At 31.4% G+C, this 23,315-nt stretch overlaps 1 protein-coding gene across 2 annotated transcripts in view; it reads right to left on the reverse strand.

Moving 5' to 3' along the window:
* CDase (neutral ceramidase) overlaps positions 1–23,315 on the reverse strand; it is a 55,077-nt gene that overhangs the window by 26,128 nt on the left and 5,634 nt on the right. The window contains exons 2-7 of one of the 2 annotated variants that reach the window (XM_076461972.1): positions 19,354–19,497; positions 14,441–14,617; positions 13,389–13,516; positions 12,723–12,800; positions 11,323–11,443; positions 4,447–4,569 (exon numbers count right to left, since the gene is read on the reverse strand). In XM_076461972.1, coding sequence (XP_076318087.1) covers positions 4,447–4,569; positions 11,323–11,443; positions 12,723–12,800; positions 13,389–13,516; positions 14,441–14,617; positions 19,354–19,497 — 771 coding nt within the window. The remainder of the gene's footprint in view (positions 1–4,446; positions 4,570–11,322; positions 11,444–12,722; positions 12,801–13,388; positions 13,517–14,440; positions 14,618–19,353; positions 19,498–23,315) is intronic. The other variant, XM_076461973.1, reaches the window with a different exon arrangement.

Raw genomic sequence — 23,315 nt, forward strand, 5'->3', positions numbered from 1 at the left:
AAAGTTATAATATTATACCAAATATTTCAAGAACAAGTCTACATCATAATTCATGTGCTAATATTTTTTTCCCCACATCACCAAGTTTATAAAATGATAAACTAGAAATTAAAATGCCATCATTTGCATTTATAAATTAATTTACATGCTGTACAAAGCAAAATCAGTTTAATTTAGAGTTTATTTATTCTGCATTGTGACAACAAATTATTATATTACATAAAGTTTATAACAGAAAGGAACTATAACTTAAAAACAGCATTTTCAAGGGCTAATAAAGAAGCTTAACAACAAGACAAATGATTTATAGAACCTATGTTTATAGCTACTAGATCATTCAACCAAGAATGGACATGCTTTTTTATACAAGCCTGACTTGAAAATTCTGTACAAAAGAAACTGGCAAGTCCAAAAAGTACTGTTTTAAAAATTCTTATCAGTATACAAATACAGTTACAGTTGGAAATAGAAAATTTTAAGCATGTGTTTATTGTAGCATGAGAATAAACCAATGTAGTTTTGTTTGTACATAATGTATTATTTGCTTAAAATTCATAAAGCAAATGTTCTAGTAATAGTTTCATGCATTTACAATTAATATAATTATTACATTTTCAATAAATTCTTTTAAACAAAAATATTTTATGTCAAAAATATATTCAGGTTTTTGAATTCTGCAGAGTATGAAGTTCAGTGTAATTGTGTACATACAGTAAGCTTTGATGCTGAGTCTCTTTATATTAATTTTTCTTCAGATTTATAGTGTTCAACATAAATTTATGATTAAGTCAACTGAGTTAGTATACAATCTAAACTTGCACCTACTGTAACTAATTAAATTAAAACAAATGAAACAAAATTTACAACTGAATGTAAACATGAATCTTATTTGCCATTTTTTGGTCATAAACCACTTAACTGAATGTGCACAGGGTCAGTATAATGAACTGCTCTCTTATTACAAAAGGAATATTAACTACAGTCCAAAATTTACCAAGTGTATCTACATAAAATATACAAGTTTACTGCATACAAAAATTCATGTTACAAGTTTTGTATTCAAGATATGCTTGTGAATTGGCATCTTAAGTGTGCCTCAGACTGACAAGTTGAAATGTAAAGTGAAGTTCATATGAGTGAGTAATAATAATACTTTTGTCCATAGTCTGCACATTACATTTGCATAACCTCTAGAACCCCTGTTATTTACCCTCCTCTGCCACAAATTGTTATTACATCAGCAATAGTTAATAACTAATGTCAAATACATACTATGTTGGAAGGCACTCTATTAAAAAAAAAAAAAAAATCAAAGAATGTGCATTTTGACCCCCATCTGTTGGATATACAAGAGTGTTATTACTTATTTTATTTAATGATTTAACATTTAATGATTATTTAGTTTTCATAACATGAATGTTAAAAGTTAATTGTTTAGAAAAGTTACTTATAACAAATTTTATTACATAACTGTAAAAGTCACATGTTACACATGCAGTTTAATTGTCATATTAGGCTTCTGTAATATTTTTGACATCACTTTACTCAGACCTTCTACATTTTAATTGTTATGTTTAACATTGTTGTTACTATTCGACTAGACATTTCTAGATTTTTGTCACATTTTATAAACACGCACAGATATAGTGCATAAGTAAAAAAAGAAATTAGTGAGAGTAAAAGTGAAAACAGTGTATTCAGACTGAGTGATCATGAGTTTAGCCATAAAGTGTGTTTAGTACTAGTTTTTTTAGATTATAATAATTGTAGAATATATCATAATAATACAGTAGAGAAGAATAATTTGTCTTTTTAATGGGGTTCTTAAGTAACTAAACCAGCCACTGTGGGCTTTTGTCATAAGAGAATTATTTAAAGCTCTGGATACAACTGTGATTAACAATGGTGTAAACAATTGTTGTATATACATTTGACTTAATATATTTTAAAACAAGTGGGTTGTGTGCTGTATCCTTATTGTCAAAATTCATCACCAAACAAGTCACAGAAAACTATGAATTGGGGCATTACAAAAACCTACCACCAATGCACATAGGGTTACAGCAAAATATTTATGGGATTATAAGTATTTATTCCATCTTGCTTAACCCTTTCACAATGGATTAAGGTTCAAAGGCCATATCATCACATCTGTCGACTTGCATTCAAAATTTTATTGAACTATTATTTTATAAATTTATGTCAATAAGTTTGAGATCAAACTGTAATTGTAGTTCAAACTTTAATAGTATATATGATTTAATTTCTTAGTTTAAAAGTAAATATTAAAAAAATGCATTGAAATATAGATTTTAGTGACTTACCTGGTAAGTTGAATGCAACACTCTTTAAAACTAGTTGTTTGTCATGTCAATACTAAGTCTAGGATTTCATACAAATTCTTAAAATTACTAATATTTACAAACTAGAATAAAAAATAAGAACCTCATATATTATTTTACTGAGATATAGATTATGTACTGAATCAAACAGTGTCCCTGTTCAACTCTTTCCATTTTTTAAATGGTCCTTAATATAACCCTTTCTACAGTATATGGCATGTGAATAACCAATCAACAGTTTTGAATGCCCCCCCAGAGTGATTTTTCCAGCCATTTTAATCTTTGAAAAGACTTGCACGTTCTTTTGATCAAAGTTTAATGAGGTAGGTTGTGTCTTTAGTCTGCTTGAAATTTCATATTTTATAATATAAAAACTTTAGTTACTAAGCTTAATAAATTACATTGGAATTCTATGGTATCAGGGTAGTTTTTTATGACTATTTTTGTATTTCAACTGTGTATATAAAACAAAAAAAAAATTTTGATATCCTCCACATGTGAAATTTTAAAAGGCTTAGCAACCTATGTCCAGCAGCAACAGAGTACAAAGGTCATAGAAAGAAGTCATTGTTTACTTTACCTATTTTTCTTAAAATATAAAACAATAAATAAAGAAGTTCAATATTTTTTTTTCTAAACTGTAATGATATATACACTTACATAATGTATAATAATTGAAATGTGACTGCATATTACAAAATACTAGTCCACAGTCAAGACAGGGAAGACTAAAGGTCAATTTTATATTACTGAATATGTGGCCTGGGTACTCATACACTTAATCAATGCAAGCTATTTAATGTTAGATAGGCATGACTGGAAGATCAATATAATAAATAATAATAATTACGAATGTCCATATATGTTATAAGATTTAAGCTACTTTGGCTAAAACTAAACACCTGTATTTTCTTCTTATATGTAATCAATCTAGCATGGAAAAAGCAAATATATTTCCTGATTTGTTTATGATGGTTATAAGGTTGGTTAAGTTAGACCCCACAGTTACGAGTATAGAAAATAATATAAAATATGAAGTTTTACTGAAAATGTTTGAAATGTATTTAAAAAGGTTTCAGAGATTATGCAAATAACATATTTGAGATTTTGGAAATGAAGAATAGTGTTTTAATCATAACATGAAATCACTTTGCACTCATACAAGTAATAAAAGATTCCATTTTCACAAAAATCTTTAATAAAAATATTTAATTAAAAACATCTGATTTTTTGTGTACAAAGTACTTGTAATCTTTACTAAAAATCTACCAAATTTTGTGAAGATATATATGTACCAAAAGTTATAATGCAAATACTTAACATGTGAAAATGTGTAAACAAACTTGTGTATATTATAACATTGTGAAAGGGTTAACAGAAAGTTTGTATTAAACAGCTTTTATAAAGTAATGAGTTTCATTACTAATATGTTAATTTCAATTGTTAACTACACTGGCTACCACAAAGTTTTAAATATAGTGTAATAAAAAAACCAATAAGTTAGTTTATCCAGTAGTTTATCTCCCTTAAGTATGTTTACTTAAAAGGATTGTTCACATAAGCAATACAAGGATTGTGAGATACCATGCTAGAACCTTAATCTGACATATATGGAATATCCACACGATTTTCTCTTTTACCCCAAAAATCTCTTTTGATTCCTGTCTCTCTCATGTAGATGTTTGGAATTCTCCTCTGTGTTCTACACCAATTAAGACTTAAAATGTACATCCAAAGCAAGCTAGTAAGTTTGAGATTTATATCTTGCATCTTTCTGCTAAAAAGAATTATTTAGCCATCAATTTTTATTGTACTTTTTGTTTTCTGTGGTCATTAATCTTATTCCATAGATAAAAATATTTCTAACCTGCATTTTTGAAGATACTTTATCCTTATCTATAGGACACCAGTGTGTCCTAAACAGAATACTATACCAATTCAAGTTGGAATCATTTTTATTCCATATTAACACAATTACATTTAAATATTTACACATAAATACCTTTAATGACCTCACCAAAACTGATTTGTTTCAAGCCATTACAATTCTGAGTAGCTGATTTCCTTTCATGAAGAAGAATTGCAATTTGTAGGCTTACTATACCTTTCCATCACAAGTGCTGGAAGATGTATCACAAGGAAGCCCAGTATCAATACACCTTGGACCAAGGATGTTTGGTGTCACATCACCTTCATTGGCTTGTGCAAATGCAGCAACAAATGGCCCCTTACAAAAAAAAAAAACCAAAAAAAAACAAACAAATTGAAATATTGTTAATGAATAACTTCTGAGAAAAAGATGTTATTTAAGAAGTGTTAAAATTATATTATTAAAAAAACTATATGTTTTAAACATTAATTACTGTAATATGATCATTAGTGTGCTAAAACGTTATCACAAGTTTGAAAAAAATAATCAACGTATAACTGTTTATCAGAGAAAGTTAAAATATTCAGTGATTAAAATATCTGGAACATAAAAAAACGTTTGGCCTTAAGACTCATTTCATTGTAAAAATACAGACAAAAAGATTTGGAATGCCACCTGGTAACTTTCAATACATGCATAAGCATATTTTCAAAGTGGAAAAACAATGTTGAAACTTAATTCTAGAAAATAACATGAAATAAAAAAATATCAGATCAGTTTGTACTTATGCAAATGTTCATACACACACACACACATGAATTAAAATGGTATTTGATGATAATATTAAAAAAAAAATTATCTAGAGATTTCTGAAAAGTTTTTTTGCCTAACCTCAGTCAATTCAGTATTATGGATGTATTCCATTGTAAGTTCTTTATACATGCTTAGAATTTCCTTTCAGTATAAAATGTTCTACATTAATCACTATTTGTGCTTGATGATGTTTCAGGATTGGCTCATTTTTCTTACATACATTACTACTTATTTTAGACAATTAATTAATTTAGTAAATGTTAAAAATTATGTTCAATTAATAAGGGTGATACTCTATTCTTTCTCTGTCTGCAATATGCATATAAATAACCTCAAGTTATTCACTAATACTGATTAACACACAGAAAGCTGCCCAAACTTTGCAAAGAGAGCAATCTTCTAAACATGCATAAATAAAGAAAATACTCAAACACTGTACATATGATCCTTTAATAGACAAGTTTTCCTTTTGCCAAATAACTTTTCCCACTTACAATACTTAAACTTTGCACAATGTAAATACTGTTTATGTGACACGGATGTAGTTTGTTAGCATAGTTCAGATTCTAAAGTACATTAAGAGAAACGGAGTTTTGTTGTTTTGTGTAAAAACAGTAATATTTAATTCTATAAACATGGAACACATTTTCAGCTGGACAGGGAAGGGGTGTAAATGTTGGTCAAACATTTTATCCTGTGCCATCCAAAAACTGTGTTGATCACAGTCAATACTCAACCAAATGTACAAATTCTACTAGGTGTGTTCAAACAACCAGCAAAGGATGAAGCTAAGACTTGAGAAACCTATAATTAAATTTCCACTTAATACGTTCCCTGGGAGCATATAAACACCATAAAATATGTTTATCCAAGTAGTGGACAAGCTAACAGATGGTGAAATATTTTAAAGCTGACTGTAGAAAGTGATAGAAAAATGTATTGCTGACAGGTAATTCACACCTAGCAATCACAATACTATATGGCAAGCTATGAAGTATCAAATACAGAGAACCAACTTGCTCCCTAATAAATTATTTATTTCAAAGATAACCATGATTCAATATTGCATAATGACAGTTTAAAGGAAAACTTTTCTCAGGTGGTTTGAATGTACTGAAAGAAACTTTGTGATCTATTACATAAGTGGGTTCCAATTAAATCCATTAAATCTAGAAAGAAACATGGACCATTACAAACAATATTGTTATATCATCAGTCTGAAAAAAAGAAAATCCAAAATTTATTCTGATAAACAAAGCAAAAAAGCAGATAAAATAATCAGAGAATAAAAATCTAATGACACAGACAAACCAGTACAGCAACTTAGATAATCCCAAAACATTTGGAACTGTACTATACATCTTTAAAGGTCTTCTTGTTTGGTAGATGTTTTAGAGAAAAATGGTGTTAAATACTCTGGCAATATAAATAGAAATACTGAATGACCACTTCATATTTGTGCTATTTGGTAAATAACTTTTTCAATGTTCCATTAGAACATTGGATAAGGTCTTAAACTCTGTGTTGTGTGACTGAGGTATCTCCAGATTTAGAACTGCAGAAACTTAAATCACACAAAGCATTCAGTCAAGATAAAATTCCTGTGAATATCATTTTGCATTATCTGGATGTCAACAAGCCACATTCTTATGTATTGGCCAGGTATCCCAAGACTGGCATGATGCTAACATGGCATTACTAAGAGCTACAACTACTGGATCAACATTACAGCCATTTTCCTGATGAGTCAAGTATTTGAGCTGTTAAAGGCATTAGTACAGGGTGCAGTCATTAAATATATAAACAAAAATAACTAGTGTCCTGCTAGCAACAAGAACTTTTAATGCAAAAGATCTTGCACTGAATAACTGATAAAATGCTTGAATGATTAGACATATTACAACAGAAGATCAACTAATGTAATTTATCTAGTTTAAGGTGGTCTTTATTTGCAGGTACAACTTCAGATTAAAAATTCTGAATCTTTCACTCACTCATTTGTTTTGTGCATTAGAAAAAAAACATTAAATACAAACTTCATTAATTTTGAAACACATTTAGAGGTTGCTTAATGAGGTTGAGGTTCTAGACTGCAGTGGCATGGCACTGTGTATACTATATATCATAAAAACATTTGTTATGTATTATAAATTATTTTAAATATACTATTACTTTATTGCATGCACATTAGTAAAATTGCATAACTACATTAGTGTGGTTAGTCCTTTCTGCATTATTATCAAATCCTTTTGCTGTTACGAAAAACATCTTTGATCCTGCACAACTTGAAAGAGGAATTATTTGTGTTCTTTCTTTGTTATGAAAACATTACACTCCTCAATAATTTCTAGACCCCTTCTGCATTGTCACATTCAACTAGTAAACTGTCTACTGTCCCTCCCTCTAAGTCCTCTCTGAACTCCCAGACTTTTAGTCAGAAATCCAGACAGACTTTCAAAGTGCCTGAAGAAGTTTGTCATGAACTTTGTAATGAAACCTTCAACAAACATGTCCTCATGCAGACTCCCTGATATTCAGCTGGATGCACTTTGGAGGCTCATCCATGCTTTTCTTCTCATTTAGTGCCTTTATCATTTCTCAATTTCTCATTGTGGATACAGCTGAATCAAAGAATCGCCAATCAATGAGTTCCTCATTTCGATACCCACATGTCTAGAAAATTTTTGACAGGTACAGTTTGATAAGACATTGTATGAAGTTAAAATAATTGCAAAAAAATAGAAATTAGATCAGGAGCAGCAAACCATGCCCAAGATAAATTATAACAACAAAAATTCAAATACTACGAAACTTTTTCATCACAGCAAGTTAGTTTAAAATGTTCCATGAACATCAAGATCTTCAGGGTATACAATGCTTTGGTCATCCATTATGCATGATGTCATGCTCCAGGTAGTATAAAAGCACTTTTTAGGAGGAAGGGTGTTATCAAGACAGGCTATGTCTAGATCTAAAAGTTCTCAGTAATCATCTCTAGGTTAGCTAAATTGAATTTGTCTTACAGCAGACTTAGTGATACTGTCCTTATCTTTCTATATTTGCTTCTACTACTTTATCATGGTCAGCTGCAGTTTCATAAATAGAATAGTAATGTATTACCAATATTGCTGAAGTCAGTTGAAAATTGCAAAATCTGAACCAGAGGGAAAGCCAAAATGTTTGAAAATGCATGCAAAGACAAGTTTTAAGATATGACAAAGAACATTCCAGAAGTAAACACTGATAGCATTTTATACGTATTGAAAGTTTCTGATCATTCTGAATAATATGTAATACTCATGAATATATCAGAATGTACTACAATATTCCAAAAAGTGATAGAATATTATATAATAGTATTTTAAAACATCCCAGCATTATTTACAATATGTACATATAATGTAAACTACAAAGCAAACTTTTGACTAGCTTAAACAACCTTGAAATGTTATTCAATATGAATAAACTTTGATGTGAATTACTTATCATTGCATTGGAACAAAATGAAGGGATAAGAGTGCTAGAAATCAAAACTTCAAAAATAAGGACAACCCTGATCTCCATTTTACTAGTCTCTCATTAGTACTTTACATTGAAATTATGGAATGCTGTTACTTCATTGGATCTCATCTTTTCTCAGCTGCAGATGTCAAGAATTTGTAATTTATGAAGTGACTATATATGTAAAATACTTACAATTACCATTCTTCAGGGATCAGTCATAAGATTGGTACCACTCTTACTGTACATAAATAAAATAATTAATATTCCAAACTACAATCATACAACTGCAAAAGTGCTTACAGATAACATTAAACTATACTATGAAAACCAGAACCAATCTACTATACTCTTCAATAGAATCTTAATACCAGTATAGTCAAAGAAATGACTGCTTTGATTCAATAAAACTAAATGTACTAATAATTTAATAGTCTATCAAACTGATGTATTTTTAAGCAGAATCACTACATACAGGGAAATAAACAGAAAGACATATGAGCTATCACATTAGACACTATACAGCCAAACAGAATTACAACTAGTATAGGCAAAACAGTAAACCAACAAACAAAGCTCACAGAAACATGTTTTACAGATTATACTCAGGAAATCATTTTGACCTCATACAAATACCTTTATGCAGCTGATACTATAATGTTTGAATGTTTCACAAATATGGAATCTGCTTTATCAAAAATTATCATAAATCTGGAAAGTTGAATGATGATATATCAGATCTGTAAACTAAATGGGATCGAATTACTAGAGCTCCAACAGTAGTGTCATACACCAGTGAACCCTACAAGTTTTTAATAAACAAATACAAATCAGAAAGCTCCTTTCTGTTCTCAACATGTACATCACAAAGAAATACAACTTTAAACTCAACAACCATTCCACACACACTGAAATCAGAGGACCTTCTCCAATAGGTGATTGCTGTTTGAAATAACATGCCATCTGCTGTACTTTCAACACCTTCTTTGAAAAAGTTTAGAGAGAATTTGAGATCCCGACTTAACAGACTAGCAGAATATTCAACCACATGTGATGTTTTAAAACCATTCAAATGCAATATTCTCAGGACACTGATTTTTCCTTTCAGGTAGACTCTGCACATAACTAAATATTTGATTAGTTTCATTATGAAGTAAATCTGAATTCTGACTGAAGTTGAAAAAAATGCACATAATGCAGCAAAGTAAAAAGTAATCTTTGATCTTAAAAACAACTAAAATGAAAAGTGCAAAGAACAGAAGACACCACTTTTAATAAAGGTAAATAACTTGCTGAGCATCTGATAAACTTATTAAAAAGTTTCACAAACTTGTCCCAGACTAAGAAACCATAATATTATATAGAATATTATAGTTTATCAGGCTGTTCTTAGTGCACACGAACTACTTACACCAGTGATGATCATTCCAATAGAACACTGAAGAAGATACTGTTCACAAGAGACCACCTTTACCTAATATATTTCGATCTTTTCCACACACACAAAAAAAAGTCTTCAACATAATATTAGAATAGCCTTGACCTGGAACAATGGGTAGCTAGAGCAAATGAAACATTTCTTAATTTATATTCTATCGTTAAAACTACACACATACACACAACTTACGAAAAACCTCGAAAATTATTAGCGATATTAAAACAACCACCTTAAGATCTAAAGTTATGATAAAATGCTAGGTACACATCTGTATTCCACATACTACAATTTTTCAGTATAGGAAGTTAACTCAAACTTCAAAGTACTGAAAAACAAACAACAAGAATATTATCATTTTTCTGTACTTGTGCAAAGCGCAAAATAACCTACCTATACGGCTACGCCTACATAAGGGTTGTTTTATAATAGGTTATTCGGCCACACATTGATTTAATTTATTAACATAATAAACCTACTGACTTAGTATTATTCAAAACTAGAAGACTTAATGCAAAGAAATGATAATCCCAAACAATTATTCTAATTTGGGTTACAGTAATGTAAACAACAAAACTATGTTATCTTAAATCACCAGAAAAATCAAATTCAAACTAGTTTTTGTAGTTGTACTACCAATTTACAGGAGGCAGGAATAATCTTCTAAGTTAAGAATACTCGTTTTAAAATGTATTTATTATTAGAAGTGTGGTAAATAAAATATTACTGAATAATTACGCGATAACGATGTTTTTGTCTGAAATAAGTTCAGTCGGTTGAATACCCACTCAAGCTTAAGGTATCTTGACCGCAACAAAACTAAATACCCATTATTATGTATGAAGTATGTAAAACTAAGTAACTTCTATGTTATAAATCCGTTCAAAATCTTTCATTATTACTTAATATATTAACAGTGATGTGTTTTTGCTTAATTGCAACAATTCTTTCATCTAATTTTTGGTTGTGTAGCTTACAGTACTTTGTAAATAAAACTATTATTCGTTTTTAATCAGTAATAGAACAAGTACTACGAAAAAATTGCTTTTTTTATGTGTACAGTTAAATTATTTTCAGGTTATTATGCAAAATCATAAAATTACACTCAGTTGATTATTTTTTTTAATATAAAGCTTGTGTATTTCTTAGCCACAAGAATAACATCATATCAGCGACATGGTGGGTTGCACATTTTTATAGGACAACTACAGTGTGTTATATTATGTTCTTCCCACATAAACATAATTCGAAGTTTCAAGAATACTTGATAATTTTACAGTTTTACTAGGAAAACCTTTACCATAAAATCATACAAAATACTGAGTTAAATAAAAACAAGGGCGAATGAAACTATTTGGTACCTTCCCTGGGATGTTGTCTTTATTCAAATCTTGCTCAAACTTGAGAGATGCATAACCTTTGTTATCTCCACTGATGAGGTCATTTGTGTTATTCATACTAGTCCCGTGTACAGCAAACCAGCTAAAAATTACCAAATTAAAATTCGTTACTTATGATATTTCAAATAATTTCTTAGAAGTAAATAAATGCTAGAAATTCTGAACTTCGCATGAGCGCTATAATAACAGATACATTATTCTGTAATATGTATAAAAATAGATATATATCTTAAAGACGTGTGGTATTCTGATGGTGTGTGTAGATATATATATATATACGAATCCGATATCACAAAAGTATGTTACATTCTCATAGATTTGGCAATCAAATTTACTTTTTAAAACTTTTTTTTTTGCAACAGCATAACTCCGTTGACTGATTATTGCTAGCAATGAGGTCATATTTAGAGGGTATACTCGTAGTTATTTAACTAATTTGTTTCGCTAGGCATTGGAACCAATTAAACGAGAATAACGAAAAAAAGAATTCAGGTAAAAAGCACAAAAATATATAACAATTTTTACTTTATTGAAAATGATTTATTTTTTATAGTAACTTTAATAATTTCTTAAGAAGAAATCGAATTAATATTGTTATAAATGCATATGAGGGCTTGAAATAAAATCACCTCATTGTCGTGAAATAAACTGCCCATAGTTTTATCTATTAAAAACATAACAAAACCACAAATGAAATCTAACTTTTTCATTACATAATACGAATCTAAAAGCACATAACAGCATTTTAACTTCCTTTCTTTTTTTCTGTTGTAGACTGATACTATTGTTACTGCAAGTGTGATTATATTTCGCCAACCAGCTTCAGCGATGTCTCAAGTATCATTTCACACAACATTGACTGTATGTCCTCTCTTATAGCTAGCGAATTACCGAACAGTATGCCACCAAATCGAATATTTACCCTTATGGCACAAAAAAGAGTGACTTAATAGATGGAATTTAGATCTGGCCCTGAATGACACTCCCCTCCCCGGTAACTTTGTCATTCCCGTGCGTTGAAATAATAAAACTATTTAAAATGACGTTTGCTTTGAGCTTAAAATAGAACATTATATAATTATTATTATTCTTTCATTTAAATTGTCAGTATTTTAGTTCACGAAAAAACCAAGTGAAACTAGGTATTCAGTACATAATCTAGGCAGAAAAGCTCAACTAGATTTGCAATTAGTGTATTGTGAAGACACATTGAAATTTAATATGTAAAATATTACACAAAAGCAACAGATTACTTTTGTTGTGGTGATCCAAGTGATAAACAAATAAAACCAAAATAGTTTTCAAATACTGGACAGTTTTCTCCTGTGTTAAAATGTAATAAAAAACACATTAATACTCACTTAATCATCCCAATCGGATTATTTTCCAGATCCGTAAGCTTCAGTAAAAACATATCCTTGTCTACATTATAACTGTACCTGCAAGTATGAAAATCATATAATCACAACTAAATTATACAACACTAACTGTTTGTGCTTCATTCATATTTATTTCAATTATAAACAAAATGTTTCAAAGTTTGGCCAGCCTCTGTTTTTGCTTGTTATTCCGAACTTCTCAATTACTTTAAAAAAAACCAAAACACCCCACCTTATCAAGTGATATGCTAAGATTTACTCCACAACGCAGGGCAGAGAAAAAAACTCGCTGAAAAATATCGTCTGTAACATGATTAATTAACCATGGACATTCTTGTGATAACAAATACAATACGTTATAATTATTTTCAGCTTTCAAGTTTTGTTCCATGAATTTCAAACCACAATAACATTTATCGTTCCACCTCAACTGCCATCAAACTTGTAAGTAATGAGGTCATACCTCTCGAAGACAATCTTCTGAAAAAGTTATTTTTCAATGTGTCAAAGACAGATATGTAATGTAAATGCTGGCTAGTCTTCTACGAATATACAGGATATTGAACCTACAGTCGGATTAAAATGACGCAAATACAAATAAGGAAGTTTAGTTAATTTTAACAACAAATATTTTGATATCTGGCCTACTTTTCACGTTCTTCGTGGGGGTTGTTTTCATACGCATTGGGACTTCTATTAATGCTGGCATTGTACAGTTCTCCTTGGTTCCAGTAGATGTGGCCATCTTGAACGTTTTCATGAGCACGTTCGATACTCTGGAGACAATGAAAGTTATAAATAAAAAAACAGTTTTCTGCGGGTTTATTTTTTTAATAATACGATTGCTAAATACACAAAATATCTAGAGGAAATGAATAAAGCGTATAAGAATAAAGCAATAAAAAAAATGTAAGCACTTTTGAAGGACCTTCTTGTCAGGAATGGAAAACCTTTTGCTAAACTCATTATAACTTTGTTAAACAGCGTCCGTATGAACAACATTATCTTATATTTCTCTGGTATAGCTCTCACTGAACTAGCGCAACCTTGATAACCAAGTAGATCTTTGAAAATGAGAAACACAGCATACAAAAGAAAAACAAATGACGAAAAGTGCTGATTTACAATTTAACATGATATATTTCACAGCGACAAAGTAACGCAAATGACAATTCAAGACATTACGGCATCCGAAATGTTATAGTACGACCTTAGAAATCCTGGCATAAAAAGTTAGAATGACCAATTGTGCAGTAAATTTTGTAAGTAACGATTAATAATAATTTGACTCAATTATGAGTGACAAGTAAGTCACTAAACGTCTGACCACTCTGCTTTAAGTTACCAGTTAGGTATCCTTGCTTGTTAGCAGAGTTTTCGGTCTTTATCTCAATAACACTTAACGAAATTAGGTCTGATTAACGAATTATTAAGCACCGAAGCAAAACTTTCAAAAATAAAGCTTCATGTGCCAGGTCTATCATATCTTGTTTATGTAGTTTTTACTATTTAAGAAATTTAATTATAAATTAAATGTAGCTAATATTATAAACCAATAAAATACAAACTGTGGTCACAAACTTAATTCTCAAAAAGTTTTCTAGAAACAGAAGCTAAATTATATCAACTTATAAGCAGTAATCACTACAGTATACATGAAAATAAATAACTGGCTTTCGCTAGGCTGCCTATATACAAACCTTAACTATGCCCTCCACTTGGGCGTCAAATGTTTGTCTAATAAAGCCTTGAGACATAATGATGTACAAAACATACTGAAGAAACCCTGCAGGGGTAGAATGAGTGTGAGTACTACTTAACAGAACATTTTTCTCCGAGTACAAATCACCGAATTTTTCTTGAAGAGCTTTAACCACCTGTAAAAATAAGATTCTAGTTCATCAATCAACATCACTATATTTTAATATTTTCTTTTACGGTTTTCTAAAATGATTTATTATGAGATATTTAACTTCCTAATCATTAACTTATTTTTAGGGATTTGATATATATTATACTAAGAAGTTTTGCTTTTTTGGCTATCAAAACACACACTGCAAAGAAATAGATAAAACATTGGGTTAAAAAACTAGTAGTTTTAAGGTAGAATACTTAGTTACGTATCAAACAAACACTGCTCTCTTAAGACAAGAAAATGGCAATTACTTGAAGTTTCAAAACTGGTTCGTATAATTATGCAAGTCTGAACCAGGAGCTGATGTCTAAATTTTATCACACATTAAGAAACAAAACAAAAATTCCAAAAGGTATTATATAAAGGTGTTTAAACAAAACCACTAACATTTTCATGCATCCGTCTATTGATATATTCAGTACTCATTACCCCTTTTGAAGATAATCAATGGCAGTACTTTGCAATAATTATACAGGGTGACATAAAAATCACACAACCATGACATTTCGAAGTACCGCCCGTATTATGATTTTTCAGTTAATATTTGTTTCAATAACTATTTTTCTTTTATTATACAATAGATTTAGACCTAATTAAACTTTCAAGAACATATGGAAATAATTATGTTTGAAGATTAAATCTTGAATTCAACGGTGCACCTTTCAAACAACTGTGAGGCCAGAATTTAGAAAAACAAATCATGTTAGTGCACACCTTAACGTAAGGGAACGTGGTGTTATGAATATTTGTGAAGATGCGATATGTGATCTAACGAAAATTGGCGTTACTAAAAGTATTATAAAATGTTAACAAATTTGTGTTAAACTATTAACGTCAAAACATTTGTCTTATTTTAAAAAATAATAACTATAATAAAAATAATGAAGTATAAATATTGTTTTTAATTTAGGCGGTTGTATTGTTGTTTTATTCAAGGACAGAAGGTTTTATGTCACATGATAGGCATGATTAGAATCTTTAAAATTTAGAAATTAATCTGGGCTGAATAAATAAAACGAGTTTTGTTAGAAGAAATAATTGATTGATTATTAAATTAAGAAACTTGTCAATTAGTTAGTTTTTAATTTAAGTTTGTAAATATTGAGGTTACGTTGCGATGAAGAAATCGAAATAGGTGAAAAAAGAGTCGCTTGCACGAGACATTATGGAGAGAAAGAAATTGTTATACTAACGTGTTGTGTATGTTAAAGCATATCGGGAAGATTAGTTTAGCTAACATATAAACTTGAAGTTTAAAAACCAAAAGCTGTCATTATTTAGTAGACTAGGCTTTACATTATCGTTTATGGAATAACTTAATAACTTGCACAATCACAGAAAGAGTTTGCAACACTGGTGGTGTGTGTTTCTTATAGCAAAACCACATCAGGCTATCTGCTGAGCATTGAGGTCAGAAGTAGAACTATTTTCAAGAACATAAAATAAGAATCCAGTCTGAACTATATTTCAAAATGTTTCGTTCTTTTGAACAGAGATTGGGAATTTAATATAAATTATTAAAAGTGGTCGAATGATTGGTTTGGTTTTTGGAATTTCGCACAAAGCTACTCGAGGGCTATCTGTGCTAACCGTCCCTAATTTAGCAGTGTAAGACTAGAGGGAAGGCAGCTAGTCATCACCACCCACCGCCAACTCTTGGACTACTCTTTTACCAACGAATAGTGGGATTGACCGTCACATATAACGCCCCCACGGCTGGGAGAGCGAGCATGTTTGGCGCGAACCCGCGACCCTCAGATTACGAAGCGCACGCCTTAACGCGCTAGGCCATGCCAGGCCATGTGGTCGAATGATCAAGAGGCGAATATTTTTAACGAAAAGACAAAAGTTAGAAAAAAAAAGACGGAAATTACAAGTATGAAGAAAGCAGTTACAGAAATTAATAGAAGGACAGAAATATGAGAGGAATCTGCAATAACAAGAAAAAAGGTTTACGGTAAAACTATATTTCCAAATCAATTTGATGTAAAGCAAGACAAAGTATTAATTTATGGCAAAGCTATTGAGGTTATCCACTGCTGCTTCTAATTTTGAATTGTTAACAACAGGGAAGGCAAACGGCTAGCACCACCCACCGCCAGTTCTTGGGCTACTCTTCACCAATGAGTAGCAAATTTTGCCATCATATTATAATGCCCCTCACAGGTGAAAAAGGGCCAGAATATTCGCCGCCGGGTTTGATCTCGTAACCCGCATATTACGAGTTGTAAAGTTGTACGCTATCCAACAGGACATGTCGAGTCGAATGTGTAAAGAATGAAGTTGAAAAAGCTATAGAATATTTACCTGAAGGATTGAAACAATAAGAACAAAGAACTCATGGGAATTCTACAGAAGAATTATAAAAACAATACTGATAAAGATATAAAATAGTACACAAGGATAATTAAAAGGGAATCAATGACATACAAAACTGCGACAATGCCAGGATAAAACAATTATGAGCTAGACTAGTAAATAAAAAAAAAAATCAACCCATCCACTCTTTTTCTGTATCTATTCAAGAATACTATTTTCAAATTGGAAAAAGCATTAATTATGCAATATGGAACAGAAGAACACATCACTACACCCGTCACCAGCACCATTTTGCTATCTACAACTGTATGACCATCGCAGATTACCCCAGTCACACCATTAATTACTTCGAAAGATGATGGAATTTAACAGCTTAGTTGAACAATAATGCCAAATCGAGAAACTAACGTATTATGATGCAAATGTACCTTGAAGAAGGAAGGCATAGCAAGTGGTTTCAATTTCTAATGTGAATTCATGGATTACTAAACAAGTTATTCATCTTGCTGTGCGTTTAATAACACGAGCTTTAACAGCATTAAGCAACTTTACAACTACCAGACGTTACTGGCTGATTTATCAAACATATCTACAGTTCCACATTAGAAGGAAGTTTCTAAACTGAACTTGAAAATGTGGGAAGGCTTGCCCAGTTATATTATCCAGATGCTCTTGTTGGCACACGGTTAACATATTGATTTCATGGTTGGCAAGGACAGTCGAATTCAGCTAGAATAAACTACATGTACGTCTTTAAACGAACTTATCCAAGTGGTGGTAGAAATTGAATATATTAAAGTTGCAGATAAGCAACAAAAAACACTTTTCAGAAATTGAGATCATCAGAACAAACAGTGGAAATACCAGCTTATGAAACAGAAACTGTTATAAATTTGGAAAGCATAAACATTACATCTGATACTGTATCAGCCATCTATAACAAACCAAAAAGTATAATATCCTGATGTTTAGAATATTATATTTACTAAATAAGTAGTTTGTCGTTAAAAAAACGTATATACATCAATGGATTCATTGACGAAAAGCCTCGTGCTAATACCGATTTTGCCGTTAGTTTTGTTCGAATATTGTGTATTAAAAATATAAAAAACGAACTTAGCAGTAAAAACGCGAGTTAGACTGGAATATGTAGTTGATAAGTTATTGAGTTAGAGAGATTAATCGGCTTGTCTATTGGTTCAGTTTGTAAATATAGAATTTGTTTTGATGAATAAGAGAAGTGAAATAATGAAAGTAAAACACTGGCGTATTTTTTAAATGTAGGTGATAATTTGATATCGCATGGAGGAAAATGTATGAAGTCCGCTTGATTATTTCTTACCTTTTGGGTTATCGTAAGAGTTTAGTGTGAGGTTATTACTTTACGGTTAATAACGGTCGATTTACATTACAATAATAAACAATGACGTAGGACATACTTAGATTGAAGAGTCGTTGTTCATACGTCAATCACTCTCAGTAATGCATCATTCACTGCTAATAAGCTAAGATAATACACTACCGTATCACTCAATATTTATATGTCAAAATTGAATTATACGTTATGTTATACGATACATAATTTTCTGTGCATACTGTACAACTCTTGCGAAGCTATAAGGACCACTTTTGTCAAAGAAACTATTCGATATTTTAAACATCCAAATACAATAACAAGACATCTTACTTCTTTGAAAATGTCAAGTTAGAAAAAAAAGGAAAGGAATGAAGAATATATTTAACTTAAACCACGATGTCACCATTTCATACAACACCCACGAAACGAAGAGCGGGGTCCTCAAAGTGTTGCCAAGCACCGTAACGTGCCATTCTGATCCAGTTATCTAGGAGGTCAACAACACCGGATGAACGAAGAACAAGTTCAACAGCTAAAGGAAGTTCTGACGAAATATTCCTAGTAGTGACCGTGACACGATTTCTTCCGTGTTATTGTTCGAAACGAGCGACTTTAGAACCAAGCTTACCACACCTTACTCACGCTCTTGGTATTACACCATAGGTCAAGTTTTACCGTGCCTTTTAAACCTAGTTTATTCTAGTGTTAACTAAACACTTAGTTTTCAGCTCTATTAATTAAGCGTTTTGTTTGCATTAAAACTTCACGTACTTACTCAACAATGACGAGCTGAATGCTAAGAATTTGAATGACCCGTTGCAGATCAGCTAAAGTCTTGTGTTTAAGATAAAACTTTATAATTGGACACAATTTACTGATTATCGTGGTATAACATGCAGATAATTTTATTGAACCGTCGAAATGTGTGACAATAATAAATATAACGACAACAGTTAAAAGTCCTTTTTTTTCACTATGTTAAAACACAAATGAAATACAATACGTAAAAGCTGGTGACTGACCTCTAGTTTCACGAGCTGTGAAGCCATACCATTGTCCAGGCTTGCAAACACCACACGGTTCTTTCCATCACCGAAAACAAAAGCTCGGCTGTATTGACGAAAATGGATCCCACCTGTTGTTTGGCTCATCTTAGCATACCCCATCTTTTAATTTTTTTTTTCCAAAAATGCGAAAAAATTAACAAGAATATTATTAAGTAAAAAAAGTGACAGACAGCAACACAGATATTACTTCTATTATCTTACAATATAGTGTACAACTGTTTCAGTTATCGTACCATGCAGCAAACTGTAAAAACTGAACATACTACGGAGAAAGTATTACAATAAATAAAATTTTTGCTTATATTTTCTGTCAAAAATATACAAATATTGCAAAATCTCTCCAGCTGGACAAAATGATGACAATTTGAACTAGTCTTGTTACTTTGTTTCTATGAGAACATGACATCTTATAAAATGCAAATAGAAACTTCGTACTAAAACAAAAAAATACACTAAAACATTGATAATAGCGTAAATATGGAAAAATCTATACGTTGCGACTGTCTCTTTGTATATTTTAACATATTCATGATTTTAACATCGTACCCATCCATGTACGTTGTTTTGTATATTATATAATTTTATTGTATATCTACGAGTTATTACACTAATTAATTTTCGATTATTTTTATATATGTATAGCACATTACAAACTAGTTTTAAATATTTATTTATAGGTTTCACGAATTTAATTATTGATTTTCAAACTCTAAATCAATTTCGCATTTGAATACAAATATTTTACTATGCTTGGTAAGAACCAACGTTTGGTGTACCACGTTGTGAATTTAGAAATATATCATTAGTTCTGTTTTACCACTGCTTATATGACAGTCTCCTGAATCACATTTTTATGTTACTGATTCTATTACATGTCAATATTTTCTTGAAAGCACTCTAGTGATGTAAATTCAAATTAATTTTGAGACAGTGGAGCTGTTTTCTCGGTTAGTGATTAGTAGGTAGTGACCTCTGTGTATGCATATGTCAAAGAATTAATTAAGCCAATGAAAAAATAGGTTTTTGGGTATAGCTTCGCCTTGCTACATACAACAATAGTGAAAATTGCAAAAACCACATGAAGCCTGCGAAACTTTGTCATTAAAAAGTAAGTCATCATAATACACAAGTTACCAAATCTCTCTTATTTATTAAAGAAAGTAATTACATGTACTGTACTATAAAGTAGCTTAAAGGTAACAAACTACTTTGCTGAGACACTACAATGACAACAAGTGGAGTATGTTTTAGTCTCCGAGACTATAGCGCTAATTACAAGCTTCTAATTTTAAAATATTTCGTATTTTATTGAGTAAACGTCGCACCGATAATCGCACATTTATAAAATAGGACTAACGGATTGGTTTGATTTGAATTTCGAGCAAAGCTACTCGAGGGCTATCTGCGTTAGCCGTCCCAAATTTTGCAGTGTAAGACTAAAAGAAAGGCAGCTAGTCATTACCACCCACTGCCAACTATTGGGCTACTCTTTACCAACGAATAGTGGGATTGACCGTCATGGACATACAGAAATGTCCATCTCTCACGTTTAAAAATTTCAGTTTCTGTTTCAAGTAAACGCCACCACTACTGAAAGGGCGAGCATGTTTGGTACGACGGCCATGTCGGGCCGAACTAATAGAAAGTTATGATGTGTTTAGCACGTAACTTATTGGAAGTTTCTCAAACGAAAGCGTAGGGTTTTTTTTTTTTTTTATGGATATCGGTTATAATACGTACCTTTATTAAAACTCACCAAAATACTAAGCACTGTGAATTGTCTATAATTTGCCATTTATTGTTAGTTCTACCCTTTTAAAACAACAGCTAAAAAGATAACGCTTCCGCTAATTAGCACAAGAATGAAACTAATTAACTTAGCCTACAATTATAAAAATCATTTTTGGAATTTTTCAGGTATTATTTAGACAGCATTATTAACTTTATACAGAAAAAGATATTTTAACACATCAGAAAAAATGTTTTACTTAAGAAAACCCTTTGTTTTTTTTTAAAATCGTATTAAATGTTAATCTTAGATTTTAGGTTGTCCAGAAATAAATGTCAGAATTCTCAAGATGACATTTAGAAGCTGAATATTGAATAACTTATCGTTGGTTGGTTGGTTTAATCCAACGTTTGTCGCTTACAATGTGTCTTAATTGTCTGCTGTTTTCAACTCCACTCAGAATAAGTTCTGCAATCCCCAAGGCAGCATGGACAAGGACTTTCGTCTGATTTTTTCTCTATGACTTCAAACTTGGACGGAAAGTTACCGAAACTACACGGAACATAAACCGGGCATTCGGCCATGTATCTGTTACTGAACATATAGTTCAGCGTTGGTTCCAAAGATTTCGACATGAATATGAAAGTCTTAAAGACCACGAAGGTCGTGGAAGAAAGCCATTCTTAGATGAAAATACATTAAGGGAAGCAGTTGAGACATACCCTCGCACAACAGTACAACTGGAATGACGAAAAAGTTGGATAAGAGAGTTCCGCATAAGGTGACTGAAGATCAACAAAATCGGCGTTATGATACCCGTCAAGGATGATGCTCCAAAAATTGAACGAACTGGGAATCGAGGTTTTGTCTCATCCAGACCTTTCCCCACAGATCATTTTGAGAACTTTTTGAACAACAAACACTTTCAAAACCAGGCAGATGCAGAAGAAGTTTTCAGGGAGTTCATTGACCATAGAAACTCTGACTTTTACAGCAGGGGCATAATCAGCATTGTTACACGTCAGCAAGAGTGGGTTAAAGAAAATGGTGCTTACTCTGATTAAAGCATGTTTTACAACATTGATTTATACTTTTCCAAACTTTGCAGTTCAAAAACGACATTTATTTTTGGACAACCTAATAGTTTACAATTGCTTTAATCTTCAGCACCAAAATTAAGTTATAAATGCTATTATTTCATAAAGCTTAACTTTAAAGACACATGGTTTGTGAGTCAGATTGTAGAAGTTTTGTCATTAAAATATTGTGCGTGTTTCTTATAACATCGGGCTATCTGCTGAGTCTATCGAGGGAAATCGAACCCCTGATTTTAACGTTGTAAATCCGTAGACTTATCACTATACCAGCGGAGGACTACAGTACTCTACCAAAGTAATATTTAGATGAAGCATTTTTATTTCAAAAAAGTTATGATACTTTTTAAGTCAGTTTGGTCAACTGAAAACGCTGAAGGATGTTGATTTAATTCGTAAGGTTTATTTTAACTGTTATTTTTAGCCTGCGGATCAGTTTAAATTTCCAAATGCAGGGCATTTGGAAAAGTTAACGGAAAACTGTTTTAAACTTGTACATCTTTAACTGATAACATCTACAGTAGTGGTAAAATAAGTGATATGAGCAACATAATTGCGCCTTCCGCAACGCTACAATCAGGAGTTCGATTCCCCGCAGTAGCAAATAGCCCAGTGAGTATCTTTGTATTTGAAAAATAACAACAGTTTTAGTTTAATGGTCACAAATTATACAGAAATATTTGGACAAACGCTGAAGAACAAACTCCTACCATGCGACATGAAAAGTTAACTGTTCAAAACGATAATTGCAACTTCTGCATCGTTATACGTTTCATTTCAATAACGATATTATTTAGAAATTTATGGCATAAATGGTAAAATAGACTAGATTGACTAAAAGTTTGTTTGTTTGTTTTTTGGAATTTCGCACAAAGCAACTCGAGGGCTATCTGTGCTAGCCGTCCCTAATTTAGCAGTGTAAGACTAGAGGGAAGGCAGCTAGTCATCACCATCCACCGCCAACTCTTGGGCTACTCTTTTACCAACGAATAGTGGGATTGACCGTCACATTATAACGCACCCACGGCTGGGAGGGCAAGCATGTTTTAGCGCGACTCGGGCACGAACCCGCGACCCTCAGATTACGAAGCGCA

Source organism: Tachypleus tridentatus, chromosome 10 (assembly GCF_004210375.1).
Source record: "Tachypleus tridentatus isolate NWPU-2018 chromosome 10, ASM421037v1, whole genome shotgun sequence".
NCBI lineage: Eukaryota > Metazoa > Arthropoda > Merostomata > Xiphosura > Limulidae > Tachypleus > Tachypleus tridentatus.